General features: G+C 42.7%; 1 protein-coding gene across 2 annotated transcripts in view; it reads left to right on the forward strand.

The window, feature by feature from the left end:
• The window catches only part of Vps13B (vacuolar protein sorting 13B), a 418,333-nt gene that overhangs the window by 16,099 nt on the left and 388,130 nt on the right, over window positions 1-14,104 (forward strand). For both annotated transcript variants that reach the window (XM_068386782.1, XM_068386783.1), the window contains exons 3-4: window positions 1,146-1,323; window positions 9,147-9,249. In XM_068386782.1, the coding sequence (XP_068242883.1) occupies window positions 1,146-1,323; window positions 9,147-9,249 (281 nt within the window). The remainder of the gene's footprint in view (window positions 1-1,145; window positions 1,324-9,146; window positions 9,250-14,104) is intronic.

Here is a 14,104-nt window from a genome sequence, read left to right on the forward strand (position 1 = left end):
ACGCCCTAGAGCTCATGATGTCAGGGGCGTTGCTACGTCCTTGGCCTTCAAGAAGAACTTTTCGGTGACGCAGGTCCTGCAAGCTGGGGTGTGGAAGCGTCAGACCACCTTCACGGCCCACTACCTGCAAGACGTGACACGCAGGCGGCTCGATACGTGTTCTATCGGCCCTGTGGTAGCTGCACAACAGCTGGTCTAACCTCAGGCTTCTAATTGGACAAGTAGCAGAGGGTTGAGGGCATTGTTACCCGGTTTTAGTCTGTGTGAATGAAAAGATCTGTCTGGCCCTTTTCTTTTCTTCATCCTCTCCTCCCTTGGAGAAAAACAGCTTCCTGGGTTCTTTGCACAGCTGACCTCGAACCTCTGCAGGTAAGCCATGCTCCCTTGTGTTCCTAGTATTAACTAGTAATACTGTCATGTCCCCATACCCTGACGAGGTGGTATTGGGTAGTCCTAGCCTAGATTGCCCTCTAGAGAACTCCAGGTCAACTTCCTAGGACAAGTCACTGCTCACCTTCACACACGACTTACGTAGGCCACAGCAGCCCCTCAGCTGTCTGCGAGGCACAGGGGCCCCAACCTTTGAGTTCCTTTATGAACCCAGGTTGGGAGCCCCCGGGCAAGCCAAAGCCAGTATGGCAGGGGACTTACCTCCCTTCCTAAGGGTTAAGTCACCCCATGTAAATAGCGTTGGTTTGTATTCAGTTACGGAACAAATGACAAATTCGTAGATAATTTGTATTTTTCCTAACGATACAAACCTTAGCTATATACAGTTATGTGCCCGCCAGCCCTGTCCCCCAAGATAAGTCCTACCTCTAAGTAAAGTGGATCTTCACCGGTGTGTGTGAAGGGGGGAGGGGTAGCTAGCTACCCCTCCCTACCCCCCGCTAACTAGCGGTGGGGTAGGAAACCCTCGTTAAAACTTTATGGCTCGTTATCGGCTGTCGCCAAAGTAATTACCCCATGTAAATAGCTAAGGTTTGTATCGTTAGGAAAAATACAAATTATCTACGAATTTGTCATATTGGTGTAAACCTATCCACCTTAATTGTGTATATATTTGTTTTAGCATTACTTTATTAATTTACAGTTATTGCAGTAAGTAATTTACCCTGCTTTTTTCTTTGCTGATTTTTTTCTAGGTATCACTATGGGGAGGGGATGCAGTTTTCAATAACTTAGATCTTCGTTTAGATGTTTTGGAGCAGGAACTTAGGCTTCCCTTTTCTTTTGTTAATGGTCACATACATGAGCTTCGTATACATGTGCCATGGACAAAGTTAACTTCAGAACCTATTGTCATAACCATTAACACAATTGGTAAGTACTTTATTTTCACTGTCACTTGTATGACCACATCTTCATTTAATAGTATAGTGATATATTTTTATTTGTATGTCCAATAATTTTATCCAAAGTATTTCATTCTCATGAGAATGCAAAGCATTCCCTTATTCAGAAGTGATATCTGTTGCAAGCTGTATAGGTTTATTAACCCTTTGTAGCAAGGTAATAAATGGTAGTCAAGCTCTTATTCATCCAAATTCTGTTTGTTCCGTAACTGGAATACAAACCACTATTTAATAGGGGTATTACTTTTGGCGTAGCTGAAATAACGAGCCATTAATTTTTAACGACGGTTTACTACCCACAGTGCTAGTTAGCGGGGGTAGGGGAGGGTACTTGCTACCCCCCTCTCACACCTGTGCTTGAGCTCACTTTGCTCCTGGCTCGGATGGTGGTTGGACGTGTCCGCTCTCATCCTCGCCGTGATATTGTCAGCCATTTAATTGCTTTTATTCTTTTCTTTTTCTAGTTTCTGTATATGTGAAGTTGGCCTCTGTAATCATGCGCACCTGCCCTGGGTTTCCTGTCCGCCCCTTGGGAACATTCATGTCGGCGGTCAAGACTGGTCCTCACGCCCTTTGTCCTTCTTGTAGGGGCCAACGGTGTGATAGTAACAATGTGTAGTGAGTGTAGGGAGTGGTCTGCCTTCCAGTGGGAGAGGTTTTCGCGACGATGGAAGAAGTCCAAACGGGATATTTCTCCTTCGAAGGTTGCTTTGAAAGAAGGAAAACCCAAGGCCTCTTCTTCCGTTGCCCAAACATCCTCCGAAGCTCCCACTCGGTCGGTCTCTTTCGAGAGACCGTCGAGTGGTAGCGTAGACCGATGTATTGTTAACCAACCTCGGGTTTCGAGAGATGATGTTGCTTCCCCTAGCGAAGCAGCTCCACCTCTCCCCCCGTGGGAGGATATGTCACTAACCTCCTTATTTCAGCTTTGTTCCTCCTTGGGGCTTACGGGTTCGCCCTCCAAGGAAGTTCTGCTTAACTACAACTGATTGGGTGCCGCGGTCAAGCAATCGCCGTCACCGTCAGAGGTTGATCCTCGGTCTCTTGTCGACGTTATGGTGTCAGAGGTATCCAATGCAGTCTCAACCATCTCCTCTTCCACTCCAAACTCTACTGTAGCTGACAGCTTAGTTTCTCCCGTTCCTGTTCAACCTACGAGGGGGAAACTAAGTCCATCTTCAGTCTCTCCTGCTAGTATTGCTCCCCCTCGGGGGAGTTCACTTACAGAGACTCCTCTTTGGAGGACTGCAGAAGGTCAGCTTGCTGATCCAACAGCCCCCAGAGGGTGCTTTCGTCGGAAGGGTCGCTTTCCTCTTCGCCATAGAGGCCTTCCTTCACCTGCGGTGAGGAGACGCCTCTTTGGTTCAACATCTTCGATGCAGTCCCCTGCTGAGGAGCCTCTTGACCAATCATCCGTCACTGCTCCTGCATTGGTCCTGGGCCTCTCTGCAGATTGTTCGCGATCTCCTTCGGTGGAAGGTCGTCCTTTTAAAGGACACTTCGACCCTCCACCCGACAGACCTACCGACCTGCCGTCGCCGTTCCTTCATGGGCCTAACAAGGCTCCACCTAAGCATGCTGTTGCCTGCCAACAACAACAACAACTTGCGCGCTACGCGCCCACGAGACCTGACAAGCGTTATTTAGTAGCTCCTCAGGCCCCATCACTACGCGCGGACATTCATTACAACCCTAACACAGGGTATCAAGAGCGTATGCGCCAACATGCGAATACGCTCCAACAGGAGCATAGCTTCATCACGCACTATGTGTGCCCTCATGCGCATATGCGCGCCCTCATGCCCATATACACCCACGTTCTCCTGCGCGCCAGGTCTTGCATGTGTGCCCTGCGCAAACTGCGCCTACGTGCCCTGCGCTTACACGCCAACAGTCTTCTACGCGCCCGCGCCCGCGCCCATCTGCGCGCCAACACTCACCTGTGCTCCAGCTCTCACCTGTGCGCAAACTACCTGCACGCCATCAATCTCCTCTGCAATGGTGCTCTCCTGCGCGCCAGCGCTCTCCCACGCACCAACACTCTCCTGCCCGTGCACATACGCGCCCAACATCTAACTCTCCTGCGTGCCATGCTGCGCACCATTCTACGCGCCAGGTAAAACCTGCGCTCCAACTTTCGACTGATATCAGGACTTCTGGGAAGTCAGCCATGCTTCCTTCTCCCGCGCGCCAACCCTTACCAACGCGCCAGCCTTCTCCCACGCGCATCCGCAAGGATATGCGCGCTCGTCAATCCTCTCTGAGGGATGTGCGCCAACATTCTCCCACGCTCCCGCGAGCCCCACATGCATCCACTGTGCGCCCGCGCGCAAGTGAACTTTCTCCAGTGCGCGCGCCCAACGTCTGGCACAGACATGCGCGAATACTCTCCCGCTCGCCCGTGCGCTCTTTGTGATAATCCTGTGCGCGTGCGAATACTCTCCCGCGCGCGTCACAAGTCTCCCGCACGAGCGGCTCTCCTTTCTTTCTCGTTTTCGTTTGCTTGCCAATTGACCCCTTCGAAGTGTTAACTCTGTTCGGGGTGCAGATTGCTATGTGGCGTGTCAAGAATACGTCCTCTGATATTTCGCGATATCCCTGGTTCTTTTATTAGCGATATTCGCTCCAGGATTTAGAATTCTGGGTACCTTAAGGTAAATTCTCTGGGAATATCGCCGTAGTTATATATACCCAAGGAAGCTACCCTTTAGGAACTTCCATCAGGACGACATGGCCATCTCACCCAAAAATAGATTTTTCGCTCAAAATCCGCTATATATATATATATATATACATTATATATATATATATATATATACATTATATATATATATATATATATACATTATATATATATATATATATATATGTACATATATATATATATAAATACATATATATACATATATATATATATATATACTGTATATAATATATATATATATATATAATATATATATATATATATATATGTATATATATACATATATATATATATATATTATATATATATATATATATATACTGTATATATATCTATGTATATATATATATATATATATACTGTATATATATCTATGTATATATATATATATATATACTGTATATATCTATGTATATATATATATATATATATATTCAGTATATATATATATATATATATTATATCTTTGGGCTCGGGCCATGTCCTGATGGAAGGTTCCTTTAGGTAGCTTTCGAAGGGATATTTGCTACAGTGATACTCCCAGAGAATTAAACCGAAGGTTTCCAGGATTCCAACTCCTGGCGCGAGTATCCAGTAAAGGATATTGCATAATATCAGGGGACGTATACTAGATACGACATATAGCAATCTTCACCCCGAATAGATGTAAGGGGGAAGAGTGGCAAAAGAAGGGGGAGCCGTTCTAGGTACCTGGGGACATCCATCCCTGCTACTACCGCAACGCCATTCCTTTTCTTGTAGCTCTTTAAGCGAGTTGTGCTCCCAGGTTAACCTGGTATTTTGTTAAAAGTTATTGGAATATTCATCATGCTATCTCCAGCATCTTCATCTTCTGGAAAGTTGAGTATTAATTCTTTCCTGTGTATAATTTTTGTCTCCCTTTTCACAGTTAAATTTCAATAATTTAAGTGTGTTTGGGTAAGCGTTGCCGAGAACCGGAGGCAGCCATTTTACGACTAGGGAGGCTCGTGGGCAAAGTTTCAGTACTCTCAGATTCCTATGACTCGAGATCCTTGACTAAGACCAGCTACATTGATAGTATTATGAACGCACAATTTCTGCTGGCCGCTTATTGTGCTTAGCACAAACATTTTAGTGAGGGTAGGGTTCTTATTATCGTTTGGTTCTAATACCGAAGGAGAGAGAACCCTGGGTCAAGTGCCAAAGCTTGTTGGTGAAGACTTCCTCTCTCCTTAGAGGTAAGTCATCCCTATAAATAGCATAGGATGTGTATATTTGTTGGAACAAATGACAAATTTGTAAGTGATTTGTATTTTTCCTAACGTATAAATCTGGAATGATTTAACTAGGTGTGTAGAAGGACTGGGTAGAAGGAATTATGTAGTTGTTATGGGTGACTTAAATGCTAGAGTGGGCGCTGGAGAGGTAGAAGGTGTCATTGGTAAGTATGGCGTACCAGGTGAAAATGAGAGTGGTGAGAGACTGGTAGACATGTGTGTTGAACAAGAGATGGTAATAAGTGCTAGCTTCTTTAAAAGAAAGATGAAAATAAGTATACATGGGTAAGAGTGGCAAATGGAAGAGTAGTAGAAAGGGCATTAATGGATTATGTGTTGGTAACTAAAAGAATGTTTGGAAGATTGAAAGACGTGCACGTGTATAGGGGTATGGCTAACGGTATGTCTGATCATTTTTTGTTGGAAGGAAAATTAGTTGTAGCAAAAGAGTGGGGGAATAGAGTAGGTGGATGTAAAAGGGAGGTAGTGAGGATTGAAGAGCTAATAAAACCGGGGGTAAAAAGTAAATATCAGGAAAGGTTGAAAATGGCATATGATGAGGTGAGAGTAAGAGAAACTGGTAATTTAGAGGAGGAGTGGAAGTTAGTAAAAGAAAATTTTGTTGGGATTGCAAGTGATGTATGTGGCAAGAAGGTTGTTGGAGACAGCATGAGGAAGGGCAGTGAATGGTGGAATGAAGGAGTGAAGGTGAAAGTGGAAGAGAAAAAGAGGGCTTTTGAAGAATGGCTGCAGAGTAATAGTATAGAGAAGTATGAAAAATATAGAGAGAAAAAGGTGGAAGTAAAGCGCAAGGTACGTGAGGCAAAGAGGGCAGCTAACCTGAGGTGGGGTCAGGGATTGGGTCAGTCATATGAAGAGAAAAAGAAGTTTTGGAAAGAAGTGAAGAGAGTAAGGAAGGCTGGCGCAAGAATTGAAGAGACAGTGAAAGATGGAAATGGAAGGTTGTTAAAAGGAGAGGAGGCAAGGAAAAGGTGGGCGGAATATTTTGAAAGTTTGCTGAATGTTGAGGATAATAGGGAGGCAGATATAATTGCTGTTCCAGGTGTTGAGGTGCCAGTGATGGGAGATGAGAATGAGAGAGAGAGAACAATAGATGAAGTGAGGAGAGCACTAGATGAAACGAGAGTAGGAAAAGCATCTGGTATGGATGGTGTGAAAGCTGAGATGTTGAAGGAAGGGGGTGTGACTGTACTTGAATGGTTGGTGAGATTGTTTAATATGTGTTTTGTGTTGTCAATGGTACCAGTAGATTGGGTTTGTGCATGTATTGTACCACTATATAAGGGTAAGGGAGATGTGCATGAGTGTTGTAATTCAAGAGGTATTAGTTTGTTGAGTGTAGTTGGAAAAGTGTATGGTAGAGTATTGATTAATAGGATTAAGGATAAAACAGAGAATGCAATCTTGGAAGTACAGGGTGGTTTTAGAAGAGGTAGGGGATGTATGAATCAGATTTTTACAGTTAGGCAGATATGCGAGAAATATTTAGCAAAAGGTAAGGAGGTGTATGTTGCGTTTATGGATCTGGAGAAAGCATATGATAGAGTTGATAGGGAAGCAATGTGGAATGTGATGAGGTTATATGGAGTTGGTGGAAGGTTGTTGCAAGCAGTGAAAAGTTTATACAAAGGTAGTAAAGCATGTGTTAGAAGAGGAAATGAAGTGAGTGATTGGTTTCCGGTGAGAGTGGGGCTGAGACAGGGATGTGTGATGTCGCCGTGGTTGTTTAACTTGTATGTTGATGGAGTGGTGAGAGGTGAATGCTCGAGTGCTTGGACGAGGATTAAAACTGGTAGGCGAGAATGACCATGAATGGGAGGTAAATCAGTTGTTGTTTGCGGATGATACTGTACTGGTAGCAGACACAGAAGAGAAGCTTGACCGACTAGTGACAGAATTTGGAAGGGTGTGTGAGAGAAGGAAATTGAGAGTCAATGTGGGTAAGAGTAAGGTTATGAGATGTACGAGAAGGGAAGGTGGTGCAAGGTTGAATGTCATGTTGAATGGAGAGTTACTTGAGGAGGTGGATCAGTTTAAGTACTTGGGGTCTATTGTTGCAGCAAATGGTGGAGTGGAAGCAGATGTACGTCAGAGAGTGAATGAAGGTTGCAAAGTGTTGGGGGCAGTTAAGGGAGTAGTAAAAAATAGAGGGTTGGGCATGAATGTAAAGAGAGTTCTGTATGAGAAAGTGATTGTACCAACTGTGATGTATGGATCGGAGTCGTGGGGAATGAAAGTGAGGGAGAGACAGAAATTGAATGTGTTTGAGATGAAGTGTCTAAGGAGTATGGCTGGTGTATCTCGAGTAGATAGGGTTAGGAACGAAGTGGTGAGGGAGAGAACGGGTGTAAGAAATGAGTTAGCGGCTAGAGTGGATATGAATGTGTTGAGGTGGTTTGGCCATGTTGAGAGAATGGAAAATGGTTGTCTGCTAAAGAAGGTGATGAATGCAAGAGTTGATGGGAGAAGTACAAGAGGAAGGCCAAGGTTTGGGTGGATGGATGGTGTGAAGAAAGCTCTGGGTGATAGGAGGATAGATGTGAGAGAGGCAAGAGAGCGTGCTAGAAATAGGAATGAATGGCGAGCGATTGTGACGCAGTTCCAGTAGGCCCTGCTGCTTCCTCCGGTGCCTTAGATGACCGCGGAGGTAGCAGCAGTAGGGGAGTCAGCATTATGAAGCTTCATCTGTGGTGGAAATGTGGGAGGTTGGGCTGTGGCACCCTAGCAGTACCAGCTGAACTCGGTTGAGTCCCTGATTAGGCTGAAGGAACATAGAGAGTAGAGGTCCCCTTTTTGTTGTTTCATTGTTGGTGTCGGCTACCCCCCAAAATTGGGGGAAGAGCCTTGGTATATTGATTGATAAATCTGGAGCGATTATACAAATTGGTCCACCATCCCTGTTCCCCAGTAAGTCCTTCCAGAAAGCAAAGTGGTTGCTCAGTCAAGGTGTGTGAGTGAGCGATGTAGCCGGCTACCCCCACCCCTCTACCCACTAACTAGCATTTGGGGTGGTTATCCCTCACTAAAATTATCATGGCTCATCTTTCAGCTTCGCCGATAGTATATCCCTATAAATTGCTCCAGGTTTGTATGCTAGGAAGAATACAAATTCCTAAAGAATTTTCCATTGCTTTGTTATTTTGTGTTTTGGCTTATGCCTAATGTAGGGTGCTTTTGACTGGAAACATTGAATAAGCAGTAGAGATGTGCTGGGAAAAGTAAAGTGCAATTTCACTTTACTAGTTTTTCTAGAAATTAAGTTTATTTTCTCAATTGTTATTGTATTTCTTGTTTGAAATATTATTTTTATGAATTATACACTTTGTTTTGAATTTTCCTTTTGAATAATGAATGACAGGTAGCTTTAGTTATTGGTCTGCTACTAAGACCTGTGTCATGTATCTGTGTACAATGATTTTGTCTTTGATTCATTTAGGAGGTGAAAGATAGTGTCCTATTTTGGTTTTCAGTCCACCTTACGACACCTGCCAGTCCAGCTCCTCCAGCATTTATTTGGAACTTTGGTAGTCCTGTATTCTTCAAGTGGCTCAATTTGTTGTTAGTTTTCTCCCTTTATTTGATAGCCTTGGGAATTCTCTTTGTGCATGTGTTTTTTCATGATTTGTACACCATACTTGAAATCTGAACCAGAAAAATAACACTGGTCTCAGAATTACTGTAGTAGAAAATATCTAATTCAGGGATGATGATAATGTACAGCAGTAGCAGTGAGAATTGTACTGTATGATTTTTATGGTTTATAGGTTTCTAAGAACACATTATAAAATAATTGTTTTAATTTTTCAGAATGTATCCTAAAATTAAAAGGGGGAGACACTGCCAGTTCAGAAACATCTAGTCAAGGTGGAACTGGTAGTAAAGCACAAGATGTCCGTCGGCGGCAGAGACGGTGAGTGGGTTGTAGTTAATCAATTACATAAAAATACATATTTAATTTTTAAACTTACAGTATCACCCATGCTCTGATCTACCATATTTTATTTGGGTTACTTTCTGAACAATATTTTGTCTGATGCTCAACTCCACAATCAATATCTGCTCATAGATCTTGCTGCAGCAATTTTGTTTTATTTTAATTTATTTTGTAATTCATTTTACATAAAGTATGCATATTAAGTCCCTAATGATATAAAATATGATTATATATTATGTAATCAAATAATGTTCTTGTTAATTAATGATAGAACAGTCTAAGATTCCATTAACTTAATGAAATGGTGGATGTATGTAGCATAGTAACTTTGTCTAATAATCCTCAATGCATGTTTGTCTGTTAGATGCCAAGCTGCCATTTTTGTTTTGGTAGCCATCTTATTTCCAACAAGAGAAATCTGCCAGCTCAAAGTTTGAGTGTAGCTAGCTGAAGAATGATAGCAGGGTGATGTAAGGCGACCAAGTGCACCAGCCACACATTGAGATACTACGGCTAGAGAGTTATTGGGTACCTTGACTGGTCAGACAATTTAACATTGGATCCCTCTTTCTGGTTACGTCTTATTTTTCCTTTTTCTAAACATGCACCAATTAGTCTGCTCTATTTTTTTCCATATTCTCCTCTGTCTTCATACATCTGACAGCACTGAGATTAACAAAACAATTCTTTGCTCAATGGGTTGACTACTGTACGGTAGTTGTTCAGTAGCTACTTTCCTCTTGGTAAGGGTAGAAGAGACGTTAGCTATGGTAAGCAGCTCTTCTAGAAGAATGACCCTCCAAAATCAAGCCATCATTCTCTAGACATAGGTAGTGCCCTAGCCTCTGTAACATGGTTTTCCACTATCTTGTGGTAGACTTCTCTTGCTTGAGGGTACAACTCAGGCAAACTGTTCTATCTTTATTTCACTTCCTTTTGGTTTTTTTCAAGTCTTAATAGTTTATATTTAATTATATATATATATATATATATATGTATATATACACATATATACATACAGTATACATATATATATATATATATATATCGCGGATTCACGACTTCGCGGATTTTTTTCATCACGCATGTACAGTATATACATATATCGCGGATTTTTTTCATAACGCACGCATATACATATATCGCGGATTTTCCTGAAATTTCGAAAATAGCCGAGATATATGAAGACCCCTAATATTTCGTTAATTCCATTAATAATTAGTAATATCTGCTCTTACTGATGGTTCATTGCATTACATGTGACATATAATTCAGTGCAGAAAGAAATAAAACACGAATAGAGAATGTGATCATATGATAATTCAATATACGTAGTAAAATTAAATCGAACATGAAACGCAAATCAGATGCAGTCTGACTTTGTCATATTTGAATGGTGTAAGGCTGCTGATGGCTACTACTACAAATGTAATGGATGTGCATCTTTTTCCATGAATCTTTTGTATGTATACGTACGAAGTACTGCATCCAATAATATTCTTTATTGCAAAAATCACATCTCGAATAAGTGTACATATCCTACAACAAAACAAGCGTAAAATAGCGTACGTAAAGCATACTGCATATAGTACATTGTATTTGGAATTTGTAACTACTATGTAGCATGTAAGACGGACTGTGATTGGTTCCAGTGCTGATAGATGACGAATCAGCTCCCAAGTTTTGTAATCTAGCCTGTGATTGGTGTTATTGACCGCTTCTCAACCCGCAGCATCTTCTCGCGGCCACTTTGTTTGCCGCTCTCCTCGCCGGGTAGATGCTGCTACGTTACTGTGTAACTTTAATCTGTGCTGTGCATGACTGTTTTAAGTTGAACTTTTTGTTGAACTTTCTGTTTAACCCCTACAATGGCTCCCAAGCGTTCAATGGCTCCCAAGCGTTCAATGGCTCCAAGCGTTCTGCTTCTACTAAGGCTGGTAGTGAGCCTAAAACGCCACCGAAAAATGATGACGATTGCTGAGGAAGCTGGACACTTCTCGATATGTTGAAAGAAGGCAGAAGTTACGCAGGCTGCAGCCCGCCATTTTGGAGTGAATGAATCCACCGTTCGCTACATTAAGAAGGACGAGGCGAACATTAGAAAGACGGCTGCCATCACCTTAAGCAGGTCAGCGAAGCGAGTTGTTACCAACGCTCGTAATAAAACGATCGTCCGTATGGAAGGTGCTTTAGCAGTCTGGATTGCCGACTGCCGGGAAGAAGAAATATAGCCTTGGATACGAACACCATCCGAACCAAGGTTTTGGGTTGTATGAGAATTTTGCGGCAAAGAAACCTCAAGACGATGATGGCGGCCATGCTGAAGATGACGAAGATGATGTACTAGATGAACCTCAAGCAGGATATTCACTGATTCCCAACGTCAGAAACAACGTTTTTCCGCCAGCAAAGAATGGTTCGCGAAGTTTCAGAAACGCTTCGGCCTGAAAAGCGTTTCCCTGCATGGCGAGGCTGCTTCCGCTGACACTACCGCTGCTGAAACTTACGGGAATGAGACATTTAAGAACATTATCACAGAAGGTGGATACAAGCCCGAACAAGTGTTTAATATGGATGAGACCGGCTTGTTTTGGAAGAGAATGCCGTCGCGAACTTTCCTGTTCAAAGAAGCCAAAGCCTCTGGCTTTAAGCATTCAAAGATCGTGTTACCCTCGTCATGTGTGGCAATGCTGCTGGATTTTTGCTAAAGCCGGGGCTTATTTACAAATCGAAAAACCCTCGCGCTTGAAAAATAAAAATAAGAATAATCCTTCCCGTGTACTGGATGCATAATCCAAAAGCATGGATTACGAAGATGCCTGACCTTCAACTGGTTCCATCAGTGTTTTATCCCACAAGTCAGTAAATATCTCTTAGAGAAGGGCTTGCCATTTAAGATCCTTCTCCTTATGGATAACGCTGGTGGACAGACAACTGATCTGTCGCATGAGGGTATTCAGGTTGAGTTCCTGCCACCCAACACAATGTCATTAATTCAACCGATAGACCAGGGGGTTATCAGGGCGTTTAAGGCCCTCTACATGAAGAATACCTTGGCGGACCTCGTTGCTTGTGTGGATGCTGCCCAATATGATGAGGATGAAACATTCAATTTGAAGGCATACTGGCGGAAGTACACAATAGCCACGTGCCTGCAGAACATCCAGAAGGCACCGAAAGAAATGAAACCTGCTACTGTTAATGCGAGCTGGAAGAAGTTGTGGCCCCAGATTGTTTACGATGAAGAGGGATTACACTTGCTGAGATACAACACACTGCAATACGGAAATCTGTGCAGTTAGCTGCGATAATTGGAGGTGACGGGTTTGGCGACATGATGAACTGAAGACGTCGACGAGTTGTTGGACTGCCATTCCCCAGCCGCTAACTGACGCAGACCTCGAAGACCTGACTATGCCTTCGGAAGAAATATATATATATATATATATATATATTATATAGATATATTATATATAATATATATAAATATATATATATATATAAATATATATATATATATATATATATACAGTGATACCTCGGTACTCGACCATAATCCGTTCGAGATCCGTGTTCGACCTCCCGATTTGTTCGAGTACCGAATTTTTTTTCCCCATAAGAAATAATGGTATATATTCTATTCCGTTCCCAAGCACTCGAACAGGCCCAAAATATTAATAAAACGTGTACCTAAACAACAATAATTATCTAAATGTGTATGAAATTGGTCAGAAAATCCTATAAAACAATTTTAAACCATTTACTGTACTAAAATAAACAATTTTAAACCATTTTCTGTACTGTAGTGAACATACCTTTGAGCAGCGGTTCGATGGCATACAGGGATGGATGTGGAGAGGATGGAAGGGGGAGGTTACTGCTTGGAAGGAGAGTCCCCTTCCATGATGTGGCGGGGTAGTTCTCCTTCAGGAGTTGTTTCTCTCTCCAATGAAAGGGTGGGCAGATCTATTTCAGGGGTTTCTTCTCTTCTTTGTCTCTTCTTTGGAGGAGAAACAGGCTTTGATGTAGCAGCTTTCTTTTCTTTTGTGAAAAACTGGTCTATTGTTAATTGTTTCTTCCTCCTCTGCAGTATTCTTCGAAAATGATACATGACACTATCATTAAACATATGCACTGCCCGGTTTGCTACTGCAATTTCTGGGTGGTATTTTTCAGCAAAAGCCTGCACATCTGCCCCCACTTGGAACAAATTTCATTGATGAGAGAACTTGGAACATCCTCCCTTACCTCATCCTCTTCTGAGATTCCTGCTCCACAATCAGATCCTGCTGCTGTTGTTGTTGCAGGTGCAACAATTCCTCCACAGTCAACTCGGTAGAATGGCTTTCTACAAGCTCATCAATATCATCCTTGTCGACCTCAAGCCCCAAACTCCTGCCCATGACAACAATTTCCTCAACGACATCAGTGTCATCAGAAATTACAGGGGTAGCAGTGCTTGGACCCGCCTCTGGTTGGAAACCTTCAAACTCCCTCTCTGTGACACATGATGGCCACAGCTTACGCCAGGCAGAGTTCAATGTCCTATAGGTCACACCTCGCCAAGCTTGGTCAATCATGTTAACAGAGTTGAGGATGCTGAAGTGTTCCTTCCAGAATTCCTTTAGGGTCAACTTCGTGTCACTGGTCACTTCAAAACACTTTCTGAAAAGGGCCTTGGTATAGAGTTTTTTGAAGTTTGAAATGACCTGTTGGTCCATGGGCTGGAGTATGGGAGTAGTATTGGGGGGCAAGAATTTGATTTTGATAAAGCTGTATTCTTCTTTCAAGTCATCCTCGAGACCTGGAGGATGTGCAGGAGCATTGTCCA

Source organism: Palaemon carinicauda, chromosome 14 (genome assembly GCF_036898095.1).
Source record: "Palaemon carinicauda isolate YSFRI2023 chromosome 14, ASM3689809v2, whole genome shotgun sequence".
In the NCBI taxonomy this organism is placed as follows: Eukaryota; Metazoa; Arthropoda; class Malacostraca; order Decapoda; family Palaemonidae; genus Palaemon; species Palaemon carinicauda.